General features: G+C 30.0%; 2 protein-coding genes and 1 pseudogene across 4 annotated transcripts in view; 1 reads left to right on the forward strand and 2 right to left on the reverse strand.

The window, feature by feature from the left end:
* Positions 1-7,470, forward strand: part of LOC107162013 (Transducer of ERBB2) — a 47,945-nt gene extending 40,475 nt beyond the window's left edge. For all 3 annotated transcript variants that reach the window (XM_015508697.2, XM_015508714.2, XM_015508705.2), the window contains one exon: positions 4,412-7,470. In XM_015508697.2, the coding sequence (XP_015364183.1) occupies positions 4,412-4,994 (583 nt within the window). In that variant the 3' untranslated portion in view covers positions 4,995-7,470. The remainder of the gene's footprint in view (positions 1-4,411) is intronic.
* On the reverse strand, positions 2,319-3,284 carry LOC149055866 (zinc finger MYM-type protein 1-like; annotated as a pseudogene).
* Positions 7,471-9,968: 2,498 nt separating the features above from the next.
* Positions 9,969-22,691, reverse strand: LOC107162099 (uncharacterized). Its single transcript, XM_015508834.2, has 3 exons — positions 22,269-22,691; positions 15,678-15,812; positions 9,969-13,840 (listed from the first exon to the last, which is right to left on the reverse strand). The coding sequence occupies exons 1-3, from the start codon at positions 22,491-22,493 to the stop codon at positions 11,483-11,485; spliced, it is 2,718 nt and encodes a 905-aa protein (XP_015364320.2). The 5' UTR covers positions 22,494-22,691; the 3' UTR covers positions 9,969-11,482.
* Positions 22,692-24,200: the final 1,509 nt, after the last annotated feature.

Here is a 24,200-nt window from a genome sequence, read left to right on the forward strand (position 1 = left end):
ATACTTACTTAGTTATATGGCTTTATGCGCATAGGCATGCGCAGATTTCATTATGTAATACAAACAAAATTACAAGTTCAGTAACCCCTACCCAAGATAATGGAACTTATTATACCCACTACTAGATATTTTAGATTGAATTTTGGAGTAATAATTGTTGATTTGCGTTTCTGTAGCAATAAACAAAGGGTTACGCAAATCCGGTATAAAAAAATAAGTTGTATCCAGGCCAAAAACATTAAACTGTTAAAATTGGACCACGATGCAGTAACAAAATCACATAATTATTAATAACATGTCACAATAATATAAAATTTCTTATAAAATTGTAACTATTTATAACATTTTTGACTCGTCTTTAAGTATAACTTCTTAAACGCATACTTCCGAGGTAAATTTACGCGAATACTTAATTTCAAATTTATCAATAGGTATTGATCATTATTAAAAAAAATAATAAAATTCATCTTCGATGTTATCGATTGTTATTCTAGGTTATAAAGACGAGCCCCTTCGCTGATTTCGGAGTATGCATATGATGCTATACCCTGAATGTGTACCCAGTGCGCACGCCTGAAATGCCGCCTATGTGTTTGCCCGTTTGAAACATTCTGTATATACACGCACCTGTTGCGTGTAATTAATTGTACGCGTATTGGTCGACCCGGGCACGTGAATTATCGCGGCGTGATGCATACACATACCTTTTTACTCTACTCCCCTCTAGCTCGTTATCACTCTACATCTCTCTCTTTTTCTCCTTTTGCATAGAGGTCACTCCGCCCGTCCGTATTGCGAAACGACGTCATTGCGTGGTGGCGGGCCTTTTCTACAGATAATAATATCATAAATATATGCCTACATGCAGATACCTATGTATGTGTGTATGCTATAATATATTTTATGTTTACTTACGAACGAGGCTATGCGCCTGCAAAAGTTTTTTAACGAATGGCGCCAATATTTGCCAATATATTAAACGCACCCATCTAATTGTGACAGGTGCCCCACAAAAGCTTGCGAATAATAATTCGATGTTTTTTCGGTTATAGAATTGTCAACTGCACCTAAAAAGTAATACACACGGGCTTATAATAATGTGTCATCTATGTGCAACGTGAACGTAATTCAAATCTGGGTCATAAAAATTATACTTTTATTATTATTATTTATGTAAACTGGGTAAAATTAACCACAGCCTTCAAAAATGATTAAAGCATCCTAAAAATAAATCGTCAAATCGATTTATCCGTCGTGGCGAATACAAATAATTTTAATTCCTTTAAACCTATACACCGATACAGACGGAATCATCATGTTTTGGACTTTGGATCAATATAAACATTACCTAATTCATATTATCATCATAATATGTAAATTAAAATGAGCAATTTTTATAGGCGTAATAATCGATAATAGCAGCCATCCAAAACGCTACTTTCACTCCCTAATGAAATTCTATTGGACGACATTTTGTGGAACGAATATAAACGGTGCCTTGTCACTGTAATACTATTTAAACATTTACAACTATTAAGGTAGCAGAGCAAATTTTTCAAAAACATGGAACACAACAAGCGTTGTTTAGTTTACTTGCATTGCTATTATAGTTGCTATATACATCAAACCCACACCTATACATTTTATAAACAACTAACGGCGAGGTTAGCGATTAAATATTTAATATAAATTAAAACATGTCGTCAATCATCGTCGGTATTTTCGCGTACATATTTTCAATTGAGAAACTCACCAGTTTTTATTATTTTACACATTAAAAGATAGAGAGAAAGAGAAAATGAGAAATTATCATATCAGGATTATCGACGAAAACTAAATCGTTTCTAACCTAACCTAACCGAATAAAAACAACAAATCATGATTTGAAACCCCTTATAATTTCACACCGGGTTCGAACGTTATTCTGCTCGTAATATCGCGTCTACGTGACGAAATTCTATTATTTTAAAGTGTTTATTATACGCACTTATATATAATATGTACCTATACGCATCATCAAGTATTGTACCTAGTAGTAACCTAACTTAACCAAAAACAATATTTTTAACAACTATATTAGTACTTGCAAGAAACCAGTGGCGGCGCGAGGTAAAATTAATATGTGGGCAAAGTAGACTTAAAGAGGCCCTTTTTTAAAAATTTTTTTAATAAACATTTAAGTAACAATAGTTATTTAATAAATATTAAGATTTACAATTTTTTAAAACAATAAACTCTAATTATTAACCTTTTATTTGCAAAGTAGTCAATATAATTTTATTTATACATAATTATAAAATTAAATACATATTTTTTTAAATTAATAATACTGTTAGAAGTTTCATTTTTTTTTATTTACAAGAAATGGACTTTTCGGCTTTTTGCTTCACTAAATGTTTTAAGTATATCTTCGTAATTTAAATTATTTGCAATTTTCGTTTCAATGGACAAAACTGCTAATGCTGAGAGCCTTTCTTGTGTCATCGTATTTCGTAGGTAATTTTTAATTATTTTAAGCTTCGAAAAACTTCTCTCTGCTGAAGCTGTACTGACAGGAATAGTGAGCATAATTCTGACTGTTATATAAACATTTGGATATATTTCTTGTAAATTATTTTCTATTATGTATTTGATGAGTTGTTTTGCATCCTTAATAAAGTCTGGTAGACTTGAAATTATGAGTTGTAATTCTTCGTATAATTCAAATGATTGAATGTCGCTCTTTTCACCTTCTTGAAGAACTGTACCTAAATCACAACAATGCTTATAAAGATCTTCTTTGGAAATGGATCTTAAAATATTCATATCATAAATAAAACCAAAATATTCAAAGTATTCATTCAATGATTTAAATCTCCATTTAATGTCATGTATAATTCCATCAATCATGCTGTTAAAAAAGTCAACTCTAAACTTTTCTTCACCATTCTCTATATAGGTTCATCAGTGTGTTCATAACTAAACATTTTTTTCTTCTTTGCTATTCTCTTGTTTTTAAAATTTAATTCTATTTCATAACTACTTTTTTCTATGAACTGGCGAGATTCTATAATACTTTTATTGAATCCTATATCACGATATTCTTGAATCCAATTGCAAAAATTATTTAAAGAATCAACAGCCATTTTTAAATTAACTTGAACTGATTGCCAGATTTTACTTATATTATTTACACGAAGTAAAATTTCATACCACACATGTATTGCAACAATAAATTCAAATGTTAACATTTCTTTTAAAATGGCTTCACAATCACATAGAGTTTCTGCGTCTACTATTTGCATTTTAAGTATATTTATACAATCAATGATATCGTTAAATTGAAATAATATTGCTTTGACTGCAGCAATTCTACTTTCCCACGATTTCCCTGACGAAATATAACATTTATGCTTATGATTTTTTTTTTAATAAAATAATTTCATGGATACAAAAATTTTTGTATAGATACTTCTCCCATATTTTTCTATGGTTAATTATAAGTCCCTTTGAAACGCGAGGCCCTTTGAGGTGCGAGGCCGTGGGCAATGGCCCACTTCGCCCACGCCTAGCGCCGCCACTGCAAGAAACCATTGGTGGAATTATGGGTGAGTGAAGGATTCAGGGGTACTCCAGAGCCAGAGCACCTTCCACTTTTAACGTCTAAAAAATATGTTGAGTAGTAATTGTAATTATTTTATTTTGTAAAATATATAATTTCAATATTAATATAATAAGTTAATAAAAAAGTATACATTTTTTTTAAAATATAAATAAAGCCTAAAGTCTACCTATATTATTCAATTAATTTTATGTAAAACCATTAAAACCGTTTACAGTCATCACATGGTAGCTGGGTAGGTTAACCATCTTAACGTTTTTACAATGTTTTCAACTATAATTTAATATTTAATCATTCAAATAACTTAAATACGTATAATGGATCATTATACCTGCAGGGTCGTAATAAAGTTGAAATGTGAACTTATTATAACATAAAATGTAATAAAACGGAAAAGAATTGTGACAATATTGTGATCTTAATTTCTTATAAATATTTTATGCCGATTTTGAAGTGAAAGCTTCACTTCTTGATTTTAGTGGATTGTGGAAGTTTTCGTATTTTTGAATTGATTAATTATCCATGTAGGGCATAGGGCAAACTTGTGTAATTATTTATAGCAGTGTATTATATCTATACGTGAACCGAAAGGTTTTTAGTAGTTCTAACATCAGGGAATTAATTTCGGAGATGTAATTTTTTAATTTTCCGTGAAGGAAGTAGTTACATAATATATGATATCGTATAACGTTGGCGCATGCGTCAGTGGTAGGTACTAAGAGTTATAATAATAGTGTACAAAAAGTGTTTTGCTGTAATCCAATAACGAACAATGGGGCTGACTGACTTTTGTTTTTCTGTTTTCTGCAGGATGTCGCCGACAGAGTTCGCCAACTACATCAAGCAGAGGGCGGCCATGCAGCAGCAACAAATTGTGGTCGGCTGTGGTGCGGGTGTCCTGCAACAACAGCAGCAACGTCCGGTGTCGCCGGTGCAGCAACACCACCGTGGCGGCCAGAACGGCGACGTCGCGTCCAACTACTTCTTCCAGCAGCAACAGTACAACAACAATCACCAAGGCGGCGGTGCCGGTTACCAAAGGCTGCGGCAGTCCAATGGAGGCGGTTATCACCGGAACAGCGGCAATATTGCCACTGCGGATTACGCACCACCGCAATTGCAGTTTGCCAACGGCGGCGGTAGCGGTTGGCAGAGCTTCGGCGGAGATTTCGGGCCACAGCACTTTGGCGGTTCGCCCATGGGCCCGCTGTCGCCGGCCAATTATGGTACGGGGCAACAGATGCAGTCCACCGTAACTCCGATGCATCAGCAACAGCAACAACAGCAACAGCAGCAAAAGATGCAGGACAACTACAACGCCATGGGATTGGGATCGTCGACGTCGTCATCGTATAGGTCCAGTCCTTTCCAACATTTGTTGGTGGCCAACTGATTTCTGCCAGCCTGGCCGATAATAGACGGTTAAGAGCGCCCCTATCACCACCAAACCCACTCCCCTTGTACCGAAAATTTGAGGCCCATCCACCGTCTTGACCTAGTTATAAACGGTAGAAGACCGACCCACCCCATCCCCTCCATCCGCCCACCTTGTTATCATTATTATTATTTTTATATAATACCCTCTTTTAATACATTACATATTATATACATAGATAAGTAAACCCCCTGGCGCGCCTTCCCCTTCTCCGCCTTTAAAGGTAAATAATGAATGTTATTTACATTACATTTTTAGGCATAGGTACATACGTTATTATTATATTATATATTATTTCCGTTTTTCCAATTCCCGTATTTTAATAGCAGTGAGCTTGTCTCATTCACCTGTCAACATCATTTTAAAACTATATAATATACATATACTACTGTTACCCATTGGCTTCTAAAACTATAGTAAATTATCTCTATTGACATCATTTCAAATATTATATCGATATAGGCAATATTAGGCCAATGCTCGAAAACTACTACAACTACTTTATAATATAATCTACCATTTGAGCAGACACTTAATAAAAAAAAATGTTTATTCTCTTTGGAAAAATAAAATAAAATATATAATAACACAAAAAAAAATAAAAAAATAAAATTTTAATAACGTCAATACATATATTATAATAATATGTGATTGATCACCCATAAGTATTATTATTAGTTTTTTACACTATTTTTCTTTTCTTATTTTTGACTAAAACTTTTTAATATTTTTAAATTAACGCATATATAAATTTATTTTTTTTAAGCAATTTATGACTTATCATACAGACTTAATGAGATGTTTTTAAAAAATAAAATATTTTTACCAATGAGAGGATTAGACCTTAATTTATGATAATAACACGTACATTATATACATAAATATATAATATACTCAGAGTCCGATGATAATAATTAAAGATACTTAACGTCTAGGCTAATTATTATACTTATTATATACACGTATACTATATAGAAATACATTTGAATATTTGATTAAATAATTGATTGTCGCTCCATTACATTAATGTGTTATATCAAATATGTGTTCTGTGAACATCAAATATTCAGTTCTCTAAATAGGTACAAAAAACCAAAAAAAAAAAAATATTATATTATCGAATATTATATTAGATATTAAATTATTATATTAAATTAATTAATTTTTCAAGTCAAAATATTTCTATGAATAGAATCTCCCTACCTAACCTTAATACCTTTTACCTCATCTTTAGAAATCATTTTTTTCTTTTCAAATTTCATGCTCTAACATATAATATTTAAAACTGAACACGAACAATCTAATCGCAATAATAGTGAAAATATATATAGGTGTTTAATAATAATATAATAATCATAATCATAAATAATATTTGTAAATTGTAAATCGGCCTAGGAAATACGTAAAGTAAAAATTAAATATTTTATTTAAAATGTTCTTTTGTAGAAATGTAGTAAATTTGTTATGACAATATTAAGAAAATTAAAATTAAAAATTGTTATACTGGAAAATTTATCGATGGATCTCGCCAGTTATTAACTTGTACTTGCATTTTGCAATATAAATCGAGGTTTACTTAAAAAAAAAATTTATTATTGTTTTCATCATTATATAGATAAATATAATATTATCAAATTTAAAAAATTGCATGCGATTTTTTTTTAATTTTGAAGCTTTAAATTAAAAGTTTTATTTAGTAAATGTTTTATTATAATTTTTTAACTTATTTGGTATTTTTTTACTCTTTATATACATATTAAAGTTATATGAAATACATGGGTTTTTTTAGAGTTAGAAACTATTATTTTTTAAGTAGCAAAATTATCGTTTTAGTAAGTTTTTTTAAAATTTAATTATATTAATATAAATAATATATACACATATATTATACATAGTAATAATAAATTCATAAACATATATATTTTTTGTGATTACAATTTAAGCCATAGGGCATTTTTTCATGTACTAAAAATGTAATGCATATACTTATATATATGTGTTATGTATATAATATACGTATACCGCCTACTTGCATATATTTATACATAATATGAAACGAAAAATTGTATTTTTTACTTTGCACTTTATTTTTTTTTTAAATGAATATAATATATTATATATATACATTTATGTCATATGAGGTTACCTATATATACCTTATACGTGTACCTTACTACTGTATAACTAAGTATTGAACGTTTTGCTACTCGACCGAAATGTTTGTCTGACGTGATATAATTATAATAATATAATATAAATTATTATATACATTAGGTACCTGAATATTATATAGTAAATTGTACATTGTTATTGTTTTCTGCAAAACTAATTAGGTTTTTATGTACACGACGGCCCTCCTCGTCGGTCTCGTCGCCAACAAAACGAATCAGTAATCGAATCCTACCAAATAAATGTATACAACTATAGAATAAAACTTAGGTTTAAGAGTTCTTTTGTTCCCACTGTCTTCCAACGTGAAATAGGTATGTCCTCTGTAACAACTGTCGTTAAATGCCATACGCTGATATAAGTGCCTTCCTACCATCCTACCTGTAGGTAATAATATATTATTGTATTTATGTATCATGTATTATGATGTCTCCCCATCCCAATCCTCCTTCCATCAAGACAAATAAAAATAAACTTAAAATAAAATAGATGTTTAGAAAAAAATACTGTTTTTTTTACAGCGTAGGTGCATAATCGTAATTTTAGTTGATTGACTTTCGCTGAGTGTATGATTGTGTCCCTGTGTCTTACCCACCCTCTCTCTCTTAAAAAAAAAAAAATGCAAACATGCGTAATGTGGAACTGACAGTTTTCTTTTAAAATCGATTTCAATTCATTTTCTACAATTTATATAATTGTTTCGACGATTTCTTTTATACGTATTTTATTGTATTAGGTGATAAACTATAATAGGTAATACAAATAATAGTACCTATATTACAAAACAGACAATCTATATAATAAAATATATCTACATTAAAATTATACTTTAATTCGATTTACACAATATTGCCTTCTAATTAGGTACCTACAATTTTATTAATAACGCCCTCGAACCGACTGCTGCTACGTTATCATCGTAATGATATTATAATTTTAATCTAGAGCGCGTCTGACAATTCTAGCAAAGAAAATCGAATAAAAAATTAATACCAAAAATATTACCACGATACACGATCTATCGATCAACTAATATTCGCCTACCAGTTCTTACATTTTCGATGGCTTATTTTGTTCGTCTCGATTGTTCGAAACTTCTAACATCGAATATAACGGCGACACACTCCTGTTAAAATACAATAAATTGAACAAAATGTATAAAAAGCCCATCACGTGTTCTTTTTATCATTAGCGGGTTGATAGATTTTAGGAAAAAATCGGGGCGCTTCTACTTACAATGCGGAATGTCGTCCCCCCCCCATGTTAATTGGTACCTTCTGAAAATAAATATCATCTTTTTAACATTATGAGATAGCGACTGATTGTTATACCTAATAATTATAATTATCATAATATCAAACATTTTTTTTTTCATTCGTATCTTAACCATTTAGGTTTTGCATAATTTAATTAATACTTTAATTAATATTCATAGATATCTGCGATAATTTTTACACGTCCAAACTCGACGAGTACCTAAAACAATAACAATATTTTAATATGTAACATCATGCCACATTGTAGGCAGTAGAAGTATTTTGTGAGAACAAACAATTAAAAGTTACTCACCCATTCGTTTTTTATTTAGATAAAAATTGCTGCAATTCACAATTTACTCAATTATGCTTACTTAATAATGAGTGTATAGTTAACGGAAATGAATTATAGACTAAAGTAATATAGTGTAATATTATAAATTTATAAGCTCCCCTGTCAAACCTGTAATTTTCACCTACCCCTCACAGGAACACATGCAGTTGCACTAACTTGCTTACCCGCCTGGACGTTACTGATTATTGCCCTGGAAAAACTCTTTTATTTTACTCTTTAAACAACCGTCGAGTTAGACACTCATTATGTTAAAAATTTTTTACCCAATTTTAGAAAACACGCCAACCCGAATTTCCAGTACTCCAGCATATATTATAATTAAGTATATTTTTGTTCGTTAGCGGCCGAACCCGTCGTTTACGCATTTTTTCTTTTTTTTATCAATATTTATAAACGATTAAGTATAAACGTGGAGCAGCTATTGTATGTTCTAAGCACTCTTCTGAAGGCACTCGTACGACTAAAAAACACGTAATTTCATCGTCGAGAATCAAAAAATTGTAACTATTATACCATTAACAGTATTTTAAATTAACCCAAGACCCGCATCAAAGAAATCGGCAAATCGCCTATTACATTTGAGTAAAATAGCGGCAACGATCATAATATAGTTCATCCAGTGCCGACTTTAGACAGGGGTCAGCGGGGCCTCGAGATTTTTTTATGAAACTTTGAGTTTCGCGTTAATGAAATTATACATTATCAAAAAAAAAGGCTTCGCTCTGCATTCATCCAACGAATAACACAATTGACCAGTACCACGGCACTCGTGAAGTTTAGCTAAATACATAAAAAGCAACACACACGAGGCGAGCCTAGAAAATTTAAATATCAATAATAATTATTAAGCATTATTTTTTTTTAAGTTTAGAGTAATTTGAGATATTGTAATTGTATCACGTGAGAATAATAAAATAATTATATATGTATTACTACGGTCTACGAAAGCGCTTATATTTTTTGGACAGAAAACATTTTTTCTTATCAAATATATAATATAAACTTAATATTATGTAACAATACAATATTAGTAAATATTAATATACACTGTACTTCTTCTAATTACGCGAGTATAATGTAATAAAAATATAATATTATGTGGTAGACATTTTCACTCTATTTTTTCTATTTTCAATCATATCAAAACAAAAATTGTTTTTAAATATTTCAAATCTTTATTAGACTTATACATTTTATTATATACAAGCATAACAATACTTATTATTAATGTACATAGTTTTGGAGTAAATTATGTTTTAAGTAATTTATAAAACATTGGCTCGACCAATTTCTCGGTGTTACAAGTTACCTAAATAGCATACAGAAAAAATAATTCTAATACAACAATGTACCTATTTTCAGCAGTTTTAAGATTTAGAACCATTTTTGGCTTTTTGATATATTATAAAAGAAATATATATATTACACAATAAGCAAGTATTTTATAATTTTGTTTTTACATTAATAAATCTAAAATATGGCATAATAATTAATAATAATAATAATAATAATAATAATATATATAATAATGTAATTTTAGTTGTTTGAACATTTTTCTAAATTAATATTATGAACTTCAAAAAGAAAATTTTTTATTTTAATGGTCATGTTTTGTTATAAAAAAAAAAATGTAATAAATAATAAATAATATTATTAAATGATTTATTTTTTGTACGAAAATAGCTTAGTGTGTATGTATGTATGTATATATATAATGTAATAGTTTTAAAACATACATACAAGTTGAATTTAAAAGGAGTAAAATATAACTAAGTAGTTAAAATAGTTTTTGTCGAGTAGTTTTATACAATAACATCGGAAACAAAAATGTATTTTTTTTTTTTTGGGTTATCTCTGGTACCTAATTGAAAAATAATGTAGAAAAATGTATCACAATATGTAAAAGCTTGGTACATATGAATCAGGGCAAAAAATTTCAAATCATAAATAGTAAGGGGATACTACATAGTCAAATCAAAGTAAACAATTAAAAAAAATGTCTAATTTAAATTAAAAATAGTCAAGTCTTAACACAATAAATTTATGATAAGTAAAATAAATACTTCTTAAATAATATAAAAAAATTATAGTCAATATTGAAAGAAATACATAATTCTTTCAGATATTATTTAATAAACATTTGAGTATGTTATATATATTTAAAATTAATTTAAAATTAGTACATTTAGTAACAATATACAAAAATACATATTAAGGTCACAATTTTAAATTCAAAATTAATAATAATAATAAAAAATCAAATCAGTCGGAAATAATATACTAATATATCTAAATATTTAATTGTTATTATTTAATTATATATTTTGGAATTTATGTTAAGATTTCAACATTAATAAACATCTTAACTAAATACACAAATATAAAGTATTCTAGTGTAACTTTAAAAAAATGAATAAGCTGCATGACTACTTACATCAAAACTGTGCATTTAAATTCATGATTATAAATTTACTAATATAATCCTTTCTCAATGGAAAAAAAGTAATATGGAATAGGTAATTTTTAAGTTAATAGCTATTAAAAAACTACAGAAATTATATTATCAATATAAATAACAATATTGAATTTTAATAATCAAGTAAAAGTTTGAAAGTATAAAACTATGTCAAGTTTTAATATTATTGGAATTATGTGATATACACATGTTATTCCCCGTTTCTTGGCAACAATTGACTCAAATCCGGTTTATCTTCAACTTCACATTGCATGTAAATATCATTGTCTATCTCCATTTCTTGGCATGCAAAACTGTTATTTAAATCAATATTTGAAACTTCTTGTTCCTGTTCTTGATATTCCATATCGTTAATATCATCAAAATTTGAAGGTTCTTGTTTTTGAACAAACGTCCCATTATTTATTTCAAACACTTTTACATCACAATAATTATGATTTGTACGTACTAAATCCATAATAATATTACCGTCCTCATCGTTATTTTGATTAAACAATTCTTGCTTTATTGTTACTATTGGTGATGCTTCTGGCATAGTAGGTAAATGATTATGATACTCTGCCACAGTTTCAAAATCAGTTACACATTTTTGGCAGTAGATTGAACTTTGAGATCGACAATAAGATCCTGCTAGAGTCAAGTGCTTTAAAAAGACCACTGTATCAAAGAAATGATTTTTGCAATTATTACAATAATATTTATAACATTTGAGTAACTTTTGTCTAGCTTTATTGCAAACTGTATTTGATATAACAGAAAGTTCTTCATTATTTTCATCCTCCTTTTGCTGAGTGTTTTGTTTGATAAATTCCATTCGTTGTATAACTTTATTTTTTTCATCTGGTCCCATTGCATATCTCATTTTTAATTGGAAGTAAATACAATTAGAATTTGCATGTTCTAAACATAATTTATCATTAGTACTTTTAAAAGTACAATTGTTACATATATGATGAAGCTTGTTATTGACAATACCTAATTTAAATGATTTGCAATATAGAACATGGTTGCGAATTTCTCTGGCAGATATATCTGTGAAAATAAATTTACAGTAAACACATCCATAATAATTCAATGACTTTTCACCAACTTTCAAGGTATTTGTACACATTTCAATATGCTCGCTGAAGTGTTCGATGAAGTAACTGTTTTCACACAGAGGGCATAATTTTATTCCTTTTTCTTTTAATGTAATTAAATTCTTATGCTTTATCTTACTATGATTAATAAATTCAAGAACTGTAGTAAAATATAAGGGACAACAATAACACTTAAAACTTCCATTATCTTTAACTATCTCATTGCATGATACTATGTCAGGTATATCCAAGTCAACTTTAACGTCATCCAGTTCTGTTTTCTTAATAGACATATTTGGTTTTTGTAGGATACGAGATCGACCGTTACTTGAGACAACTATTGCACTATGATTTATAAGTTTATGAAGAACTAATTTAGTTATTGAAGGGAAAGTAAGGGAACAACATTTGAACAAATCTGATACATTTTGGTGTATATGACCAGTTCTTCTCCAACAAGTCAAAACACCAAAGCATTGACGACACAAAAAAGTCGAACTGTTGAGATTCAAATGAGTACGGTAATGTGAAATAAAGACATCTTTATTGGGAAATACTGAGTGACAATTTTCAATCAAACAAGCGTAGGGTTTAGAATGTTTAGGACAAAATATTATATGTTTGTACACATTTAGTGATACCTCTTCATGTTGATAAGTGCAAAATATACATACATATTCTGGTTTATATGAGTTAGATCTGGGAATCATTACTGGTGGGGGCACATCATCTGTTATTTCATCTGCCATTGAATACCAGATTGGATTAGCACCTGATAATTCATTAACGGTATATGACGGAATAATTTCTGCTGAAGTTGATGCAATTGGAATTATTTCTGCTGAAGTTGATGCAATTGGAATTATTTCTGTTGAAGTTGATGCAGCAAATGGATTAATTTCTGTTGAAGTTGATGCAAGTGGAATAAATTCTGCTGAAGCTGATGTAAATGGAATTTCCGTCAAAGTTGATGCAAATGGAATTTCAGTCGAAGTTGATGCAAATGGAATTTCAGTCGAAGTTGATGCAAATGGAATAGTATCTGTTGAATTTGCCGGGGAAGAAAAATCTGATCCATGTTGAGTCAATTCTAATGGTGATTGAAACATGTCACTGGATGTAGACGTCGATGGAACTGCATGTTCATGTATTGGCATGGATCTTTTTCTTTTCTTGGATCTTTTTTTGATCTTATTGTCACTAGATGTTATTTTATTTATTGTGTTTGAAGCAAATGATGATGGTTTATTCACAGTCTGGGGAGTAGTAATAGCATCTTCAACGGTTTCAGCAGCAGCGACAGCAGCAGCGGTAGCTGCAACAGTTTCGGCTACACTAGCAGCAATAGCAGCAGCATTTGCAGCAGTTTCAGCAGCAGTAGCAGCAGCGGCGGCAACTGTAGCAGTTTTAGCAGCAGCAGAAGTAGCTGCTGCAGTAGCAGCAGCAATAGATGATGCATTATATCTCCACTATGACAAAAAAACAAAAATGAATAGTTAAAAAGTTAATAGCTTGTTTTTACAACTTTGGTTAATCAAAAATACCTAAGGACTAGTTTTGACACGCATACAATATCACTAATTAATATACCATCAGAGATAATTAGTATTATTTTTATTTGCTATAGGAATCTGTAGCTATTGCTGTTAAAATAATAATTTTGATAATATAAAAATTACTTTTTTAATGCGATCAAATGTATAAAATGCTATTGGAGGAAAATTGAGTGAATATAAAATCTGCATTCATTAACATAGTTAGGTAATGGGTCTACTTGGTACTCGAGTCATTTGCAAATTTACATAAACAATGTAAAAAATAATTAAAAATTATAAACAATTAATTTAAATAATTCTTCTATAAATAGAATATAATTTTGTTTACCATTATACCTGTTTAAAATAAATTAAGGGACTAGGTTCTGCATAGTATTTAAGATCACACATTTATAATAAATGCTATTACAATTTACGAGCAACAAAAGTTAATCTAAAAATAATTTATCAACAGTTGTGATGCGATGTGCCTATAGACCTAGTGTAAGCTATAGTGTACAGTGTTTAACTGTATGGTAAATATTAATTAATTAATATTTATTAATATTAATAATATTTATTAATATTAATAAATATTAATTTATATTAATATATATTAATATTAATTATATTAATTACATTCTTAGCATACACAAATATGACAGTAATTTTATTAATAATAGGTAGTAGTTGATATTACTATCAAGTATTAAATATACAACCATTAATAACTTAGGAGCTGCTGAGTTATCTTTGTATTACCTATTTAAAATTATGGTTTTGTTATTAGAGTAAATTGACTATTATCAATCTTTAAGATCAGAACACTACTCTTTTTAAGCCTCAGCTTTTATTTGATATTTCCATTTTCAAGCAAGAAAATTTGTTATATATACATAGGTACTTGTTCTAGTTTGAAAATTAAATAATCAAAAACTTGTTTGGGCTTAAGCAGAGATAATAGATGTCTTTATCTAAAAGTTTGATGATAGGGAATTCTCCAATATAAAAAAACTAATAACACACTATTGAAACTAGTAAATTAAATGTTGACACTACACATCTATTTGTTGTCTTCGTCTTACAAATGCATAACATACCAAATTTATGCTCAGCAGATCACGTTTAGCTCCATTAGTTTAAAAATTAGAGTGAATTGACCTATAAAGAAACTTGATGTTAAGAACATTATCTGTGTTTGTAAGTGGATTTTTACGATAATTATTAAATGTTGTAGTATGTTATATGTAAATTAAAAATGCTCATAACTTACTAAAAATCTAAGTTATCGTAGAAAAACCCAAATACAAACACATATAATGTTCTTAACAATAAGTTTCATAATAGGTTGATTCACTTTAATTTTTAAACTAACGCTAACGTGATTTGCTAAATGTAAATTTGCTATTTTATGCTTAGAGATGAATGTGATAATGGATTTCAGAGTTATTTCAAATATGAATTGTAAAGTTAATAGCCAATAGTGAATATTTAAATTTAAATTTAATTTGCAGTAAAAAACAAATATATTAATCTTTAACAATTAATTATGTTAAGGAAAAATACACTTAAGATATAAGTTTTAGATTTCAATTAAAAAAAAATTGCACATGGTCCTTGCACATCGATTTGGTAGATATGCCTGACTACGACTGAAGAACACTGGTTGCCACCAAGGTCTATTTTAATATAGAACAGAATATAGGCATAGTTATAGATCATTGTCTACCTATCAATTACAGTAATAAACTTTAAATTATCAACAACATACTTTATTAGCAAAAATTTCCACTACCAATTGACAAGCTGCAGCTCGCTCGATGTGTCCTCGCCATATATCAATATACTCCATGCAAAATTGACACAACTTAGTAGATTTGCCATTATCGTTGTCATCAACTTTCATCTAAAAAAAAGAAATAACAATTTTGTTAGATAATACTTTATTTGGTTTTTGGTAAGATTTTACTAGGCAGTCCTTTAAATTAATTTAATAGCCACACAATTAGAATATTAGTATGCGATTTACAAAAGTATAGGTATATATTAACAGTATCATACTCTCATATTATTATGATTTCCTAAGGTATAGGGCCCCAGCGCACAACTGCAGAAATCGGTATGCCTGTATGACCAATGCAACTGGAATGTCACATTCCTCAGAAGACGCAACACCTGTATTTATTGTCCAGTCTTATTACACGTAACATAGCAAATTTACGCTAAGTAGTTCACATTTTATCCCATTAGTTTAAAAATTAGAGTGAATAGGCCTATTATAAAACTCGATGGTAAGAACATTATCGGTGCTTTGTTGGAACTATTTTTTTTACGATAATTCAGTTTTTAATTGAGTTAGAATGTATGTTAAATGGTAAAATAAAAATGCTCATAACTCAATTAAAAACTGAATTATTGTAAAAATAGTTCCAATAAAACACAGATAATGTTCTTACCATCAAGTTTCATAGTAGATCATTCACTCTACTTTTTAAGCTAATGAAATAAAAAGTGAACTGCTGTACATAAATTTGGTATGTTACACGTTTGTAAGACTGATACAACAAATACGGGGGTTGCACCCTCTTAAGAGCCTTATTTTAAAATTCTATTATGGTTGAAAACCAAGTTTGCAAAACAATATTATGGGGGCAGTCTTATTACTGAACATGATAAATATCAGTTATCGCCTAAGGTTACTCTTTTATGAAATTGAGTATACCTATTGGAAGTGAATCATTAAGATTAGAGTTTCTACAAATGTATCTATACTCAGTGGCATGGCAAAGAGTAATTTCAGAGGCAATTGACTCTGGGATTTTTCAAATATTGGGGGGTGGGTATCAAGGATTGTACTTATTGTTACATGCAAATACATGTGAGGTGAGTCATTTACATGGGGGGTGACCTCTGGAATATTTTTAGTTCGCCACGCCACTGCCTATATCAAGTAAGTTTTACATAAAAAAATAACTGTTAAGTGACTATAGTATTTTTATGGACTAAAAAAGTACATATTCAGTTTCATGGTGACGAGCTTAGCCCTTCTATTATTTATCCAGGGGCATAGACCCAAATGTAATTTACTGCTTAATATTTGGAAAAAAACACAAAATAAAATAAAATTTCAATAACTGTTAGATTTTTCTGAAAAGTATCAATAAATTACATGGTATTCTAAGAATAGCAGATTAGTCATTGGCATGTTCAGTACAAATCAACAATTGGGTAGGTAGGCCTGGTTTTTACTATTATGTATTTATAACTATTAGGGAAGATTTGTTCTATCACATGGGACATTGGTAATGAATTTTCTGGTTTCCAGTTTTGGCTGTTATCCTTTTTGTACCTAACATGGTTTATTATTTTTATTTTGAAAATATTAAAAATAAAAGCAAACAATTTTTAAAAATATTGATTAAATACTCAGAGTAATATACTAGGAAATATAACTTCAATCTTAATTCTTTATAACATTTTAAGAAAGAACAACTTGAAATTACAAATTTTTTATCAATACGAAGATTGATTTTTATCAAATTTTTCCCGGTAAATGTCTTATCCATCTTTCTCAATCATGTGCCATATTTTTTAATTCTCTGTAGGAAGTGACTCCTGCATCCTGCATTATTTGACCAATGTATCTCGTTTTAGGTCTTCCTTTTGATTTTGTTCTTTCAATTATTAAACTATGCAATTCATCTCCATGTCTCAACGTGTGTCCTATCATCTGCCATCTCTTTACGTTTGTTTTTTATGAATCCAGCTTATTTTATTATCTGCATCTCCTCTAACACCACATCTCCAGAGAGTCAATCATTATCTTTTTTATTAATTGTCCAGGTTTCAGTATAATGTCACACTCTTAGATGTGTTTTTAAGAGCTGTTTCTTCGTCATATTTTTAGTTGCAACATAAAACTCTCTTTAATTTAAACTACATATTTTGATTTGGATTTGTAGCTTGTTTACGTAAAATTTAGAACACACCATAAAAAGATTACACGGGAATTCAGTTTTTATCATTCATTTTTACTCGGGATAAAAAAAAAACCAAACAGGCAAATAAAAATTGGTCAAGCCCGGACCTAGTCAGCCTACACTGTAAACATGCAGTTAAGAGTAAGTATAAAATTAGAAATAAGTTATAAGTTTATAACATTGTTGAGACCAGTAAGATAATATAACTTAGTAGATATTTAATTGGGAAATGAAAAACATCAGAATTTAAAAAGAACTCTTGAAAGGACTTTAAAAAATATAGTATTAACTTTCTAATTAATAAATATACCTAAGTCTGAGCAAAATTTTTATTATACATTCATTTTAAATTGAGTTATATGAATTTGAAAAATCTAATTGTTTAAGAACTTAAGGATGGGTTCTCCTCAAATGTATTACTTTTGATGACTCTTGACATCTAAGAAATTCTAACATGACAAAACATTATGGAGTAGGAAAAATATACTCAAAATATACAAAATTAAATTTGATGTTTATGGGTTATATAGCGTGTGTCCCAAAAAATACCTAACCTAACCTATCAAAAAAATCAATCGAACCAAAATTTATATATAAAATAGGGGTTGCCGTTTGAAAATTTTTTTTGCACATGCATAAAAAACATGAGCATTTATGATCGATTAGTCTAGTTTAATGTTCTTTAAACAGAATCGAAAGATATTTACAGGGTAATGAGTGATAAAGTGCACCCTGTTTCTTAGGACACACGGTATTATATAATATAACGGCCGATTCCCATGGACTTCGTTACCCGTTAAGAATATCAACTCTATATGATTAAAAATTAGTGTTTAATACTCAGCTAGTCATGTTCAAAACTTCCCGTGGATGACCTAACTGATTTTGGTTTGGGGATTTTAGGTATAACTGCTTTTCCACCACTACAACATAGTCCACGAATGTCAGCCTTCCATTTCTTTGCTTGGCATTTTGTGACATATTTTATCCATTCTACCAATATAAACATACCTAATTTAGCACAGGATAGTCAAGGTTAATCATAAAAAAAGGTAGAATTTAAGAAATTATACGGCTGTGAATCAGTGGCGGTCCTACCGGGGAGGGGGGGGGGGAAAGGAACGATGGGTGGATAATCCCCCCTTGGTAAAATATAAAATTATTACATGAAATAAATTTTTTTATGACTTCTATTTTTGAGTACTTATTGTCTTTAATGTGAAAACCCCCCCTGGAATTGATCAAGGATCCCCACTGCTGCGAATTCTAATCATTATTGATTGTGTATTTTGTGGAGCTAATCAAAAAGATTGTACAATGCTTGATTCCCTAGCTTTTTTGTTTACTGATTACTTGTTGAGTAACCAATCTAAACATATTTTCATTTGCTATTTCATTTCTGTGCTAAAGTTGCAGTCGTTAGCTATGGCAGTTTATATTTTAATTTACTAATGAAATGATGTGTAATTTTGCTCCAGTAAAAATAAACCAACGTTAGAATTAGGTATGTAAATATACTATAGAGACATATGGCTCTTTTAATGAGTAACAGAAACTGTCTACTGCCTATTGAAAATAAATAAACAATGATTTATTGTACTTCAGTGAACGGGGCATAGGATATGTTTAAACTTACGAGTAATATCATTGTTGAAGTAATATTTTAAGAAACATTAACCTAAATTAAGAGTGTATACTACTCCGGATCAAGAAGGAAGTATACCATTTCGCACATGTAAAGGTATTTCATTGTCAGTCGAGATGTCAGTGGACAGAATATGAATTTTTTTTTTTTATTAATTAAGGAATTCTAGCTAGAATAGCTATCTAAGCCTACTGATATATTATACAAATTAGAATATGAATAGCTATATAACATTCAAATTAACCTAATTAACATTAGGTTGTTAATACCTTAACTAGTTTCTAAGTTTTATTTAAGTGAAGATCATTCCAGAATTTCTTTTAGAAGACAAATTAATAAATTGGTTACAAATCCTTAATTTTAATGTAAGATATTTAATACGCCAATTGGCGTCATACGCACCCAGCCCAAATATTTTATTAATATGCGGCATGACGCTAATTGTCGTCATTACTAAATTTTATTAATTTAATACCAAATAATTACTCAAAGTCATCAATGTAATGTTGTCATGTACTTTAATATAAATTGAAATAATAAACACAATTGACGAAATAGGTAACAGATAAAATTGGATAAACCAAAATCTAAAATTAGAATTATCAAGGTACAACTAGCACAAAACGATTAAACAATACTGGTAGATAACGCTGACAAAAACTTATTTGTTTATCTGTAACGCTGATAAAATTATAAAGAAAAGAAAAATCATAAATTGATGACGCCAATACAGGAACAATGCTAAATGATTGCATCAGCAGTGAATGTGTTAAGCTAAACTGAGCCGTTTCAGAATTATCTGTAATTTCCTCGGGTGTTCCACAGGGAGGTCATCTGAGTCCTCTTCTTTTTATCATATTTGTAAATTCAATAAATAAGTGTTTCTCTTTTGCCTAGGTTCTCCTATTTGCTATGAAATAAAAATATTTTGTAAAATTAACTCTCCCGCTGACTGCCTTTTATTACAAACCGAGCTTGATGCCTTCTTCGATTGGACGCGACAGCTTAACCTACCCCTCAAATTGGACAAATGTCACTCAATGACTTTCTGCAGAAAACGTATCCCCATACTACACTCATATTACCTTGGTAGCTCCCCTCTTCCTAAGCGTTCATCTTATCAAAGACCTAGGCTTCTATCTATCACCCACCCTCTCCTTCAAACACCACTTAAATGGTACTGTTGGGAAGAGCTTGAAGATCTTCGGATTCATCAAACGAACACAACCTTCTTTACCTCCGCCACCCGTCTCCGTACCTTCTACTTCAGCCTTGTCCGTTCCATCCTCGAGTATGGATCGATCGTTAGTTTTCCATATCTGGCCTGTGATCAATTACGCCTTGAACAAGTACAAAATCGGTTCCTATCTTTTATTGCCTTTTTATTAAATATTGAACACTCACCCCATGATTATACCGTTATCCGTTTCTTTCTCAATATCCCAACTCTGGCATCACGCCGTAATCACGCGGACCTCAAGTTCATCACATCACTACTCAACGGGTACTATCGACTCTCCCGACTTAGTAGCCACTGTTTAATTTCACGTTCCATCCTACCCTACGAGACACCATTCTCTTTTCTCTATCCCTAACCATCCTACCTCGGATGATCATAACCAGCCTCTCCTCAGAATGTTACACCTATTAAACCAATCTTAGTCTTACCACTTTTTTCAGCTTACTATCTTCACTACCAGTTATCTAATATTTAATTGTATTAATTTTGTTTATCTACTTGCTGTACTTTATAACTAAATGCTCTTCGGGGAGTATAATCATCAAATAAAAATAAAATAAAACAATGACACAATTATAACAATATTTCCTGAAAATATCACAATAATAAAATAGGCAATAATGTTGTGGATTATAAGATTTCAGTAGTGCTAACCAATATTATTGTACTAACCGATGTCCTATAAACCGTACATTTTTATCAACACTAAATATATACAGAACTTTAGTATGAGGAATAAGAAATATGCTCAACTAAGTCTGTGTTTTTGGTCTACTTGACACATGTGCATTGCCTTGAGGTTATGTGCATACAGCATTATATAAGATTAAATATAATGTTGGATGTGTATAATACATCAATCGTTATTAATTTCCCTTTGAAAAACATGCAGTTTTATTATTGAGCATAATTTATATTCCTTTAACTACATAATACGTAAATAGGGACTATAATTTTTGTAGACCCAGAGATCATAATGTGGAAAGGTACAGCTTCCCTGCAGCATTTATCATAAGAGTACAAATCGTACATCTAGACATCAGACTATTTGGCTGTCCAGCACTGCAAGGAAACCACACCTTAATTATTACATTTTATAAAAAGGTTCAACACCTCTTCCCTCAACACACCAATCATTATAACCACTATTGTCTTCAATGTAAGTAGGGCGATACTAAAGTAGGTGGATAATAGATACCCAGAATGCAGTGTACACCAAGCAAAATATAAACCATAAACGTTTCAATAAAATTATCGTAACATAATCCATCAAACAACGTGCACGTGTACTGCTGTCTTAAAGTGACGAAGCGACACAAAGGCCCCAACACGTCGACATACCACGGAGCAACAATAATAGATGCACCGTCGCGTACATTAGCTCTGTATAAAAAATGGTATTAATCTACTTGCGTCTAACGCCCAGAAAGCAATGTGAGACAATAGTGTACGAAATAGACTCGACAGGTTTGGGACACATGGACAAAAATTACTCACGTGAACTTTGTAGTATTCGCTGACGTACTGCATCAGATTTGGTTCGTTGGGTCCCGTTGCGTCGATGTAGTCTTGTTGTTTGTCACAGAGACAAACGCGACACATGTTGAGTGGGTCGACGAAAAATCCGTTTGCGTCAATGGTAATACCGTTGGCTAAAATGAATCTTGGTCGGCGTAAAACTCGGCGACCACGACGACTACGACGAGAAACGATAGGTATCATCCTCAGGAGACTGGGCAAACGGCCATTAAATGGATACCAAATTACCAAATGACAGGCCACAGACCGAAACGCCGAATGTTGAAATAATGAAATGGCCAAATGGCGTCACTAGAGTAGTGGAGTCGTTCACGAGTAGTACAGCAATTTACCACCGAATATCGAAACCGGTAACTTGGTGGGGTGCTCATTTAACAGCTGCAGTATAAACGGAAACCGTGATTGTGGAATGCGGAGTAGGGGCATGCGCTAGTTGTCGGTTTTTAGATGTACCTCCGTCCATGGTTAGGATGGTGGGCACAAGATCAGACGCGCGGTATGATGCGTTCCAAGGACGATGGAAACCGTATCATATTGATCGACATGCTTCAATACATTGTACCTTGTTCCAGGTATATAGCGGCAATTTTAAATTTGAATCTTAACGATTTGACTTGCAGTACGTCTCTAGTTATGGCGATTAAACCCAATTACAGCCTACAGGAGAACCGTTTGAAGTTTTGAGGTGACAAAATGAAACCACTGTCTAATGAACACGGTATTCAATTATTAATAAGAATAGTGACTATTAATTGTCATTTGGTTCAGTCTTTTAAAATGTACTTTTTAAAGGTACTTATTTTTAAAAGAATTATCATATTAATTCAAAAAAACTATTAATTGAAACAAATTAATAATTTCAAATTTGTTTATCTTTAAATCAACTTGATCATTTATTTTTTTTATGATTTTAATGTTACCTATAAAAAATACATTAATTGAATTGAACATTTTATACATTATCATTTGGTAATATTAAAAAATATAAATCACTCATCTGTTTCTTTGTTAATGTATTTGAATCTTTAGTTAGGTATAAGTCAAATTATATTATTATATTGGTACAACTAACCACAATTATACCATAATTTCAATATATATTTTTATTTTTTCTCAAAATGATTAAAATTAAAATATATCAATTATTAAGTAAATATTTAATTAGTTGAATTGAGAAAGAACTTAAAATATATCATTGAGTACTAAAAAGTATACTAAAGTACTTAAAGACTGGCTTTGCCACAGATTAAATAAACATTTTAATTTATTCTGTTGTTTCGTCTTAAATGCATCTTCAAGAGTTAAAGCATAAAACTGTTCTTTTAAATGCATTGGTGTTCATTATTATTCCTAAATAAAATAAACTGATCACTCCTTCAATTTAAACATTAAAGTAAAATGAAAGATTATAGATAACATTTAACAGGTATGTTGATTTGTTAAAAAAAATATTATATTGAAGTTGATGAGACAAAAAATTTAATGCAATAAAATAAATTCATAAGATATTATTTTGACTCTATAAATTCTAATAATTAATTTTCTGTTAGGATATAAAATTAGCAAGAACTGTAATTTGTTTTATATCTTTGTGTAGTATAGACCAAAACAGTTGTACGATAAATAATATAATTTTGTTTAATAAGGATGTACTATAATATGTTATATGCAGTTTGATTTTTAAGTACACATAAGTCATATTTATTCAAACTTTATATATATATATATATATAAATGTAAATTAATACCCAGTATTTTATATTTAATAAAATATTCTTAGCATTCTCTACTCACAATGTTCACAAGCATAAGGCAGTGCACAAAAAAAGGTTAAGATACCACGTAAGACAATAAATAACATTAATTTTGGTAAGGTACAAACATAAAATA

This window comes from Diuraphis noxia, unplaced genomic scaffold (assembly GCF_037042655.1).
Source record: "Diuraphis noxia isolate RWA-SAM2 unplaced genomic scaffold, SU_Dnox_SAM2 contig0004, whole genome shotgun sequence".
In the NCBI taxonomy this organism is placed as follows: domain Eukaryota; kingdom Metazoa; phylum Arthropoda; class Insecta; order Hemiptera; family Aphididae; genus Diuraphis; species Diuraphis noxia.

Bases quoted from the DNA above. Each gene is read 5' to 3' on its own strand.
- LOC107162099 (XM_015508834.2), bottom strand. From the start codon at position 22,493: ATGATACCTATCGTTTCTCGTCGTAGTCGTCGTGGTCGCCGAGTTTTA. The intron at 15,813-22,268 runs GTGAGTAATTTT...TCTTTTTTTTAG, and splicing joins GCGAATACTACAAAGTTCAC to ATGAAAGTTGATGACAACGA. The intron at 13,841-15,677 runs GTATGTTGTTGA...TTTTTGTCATAG, and splicing joins TGGAAATTTTTGCTAATAAA to TGGAGATATAATGCATCATC.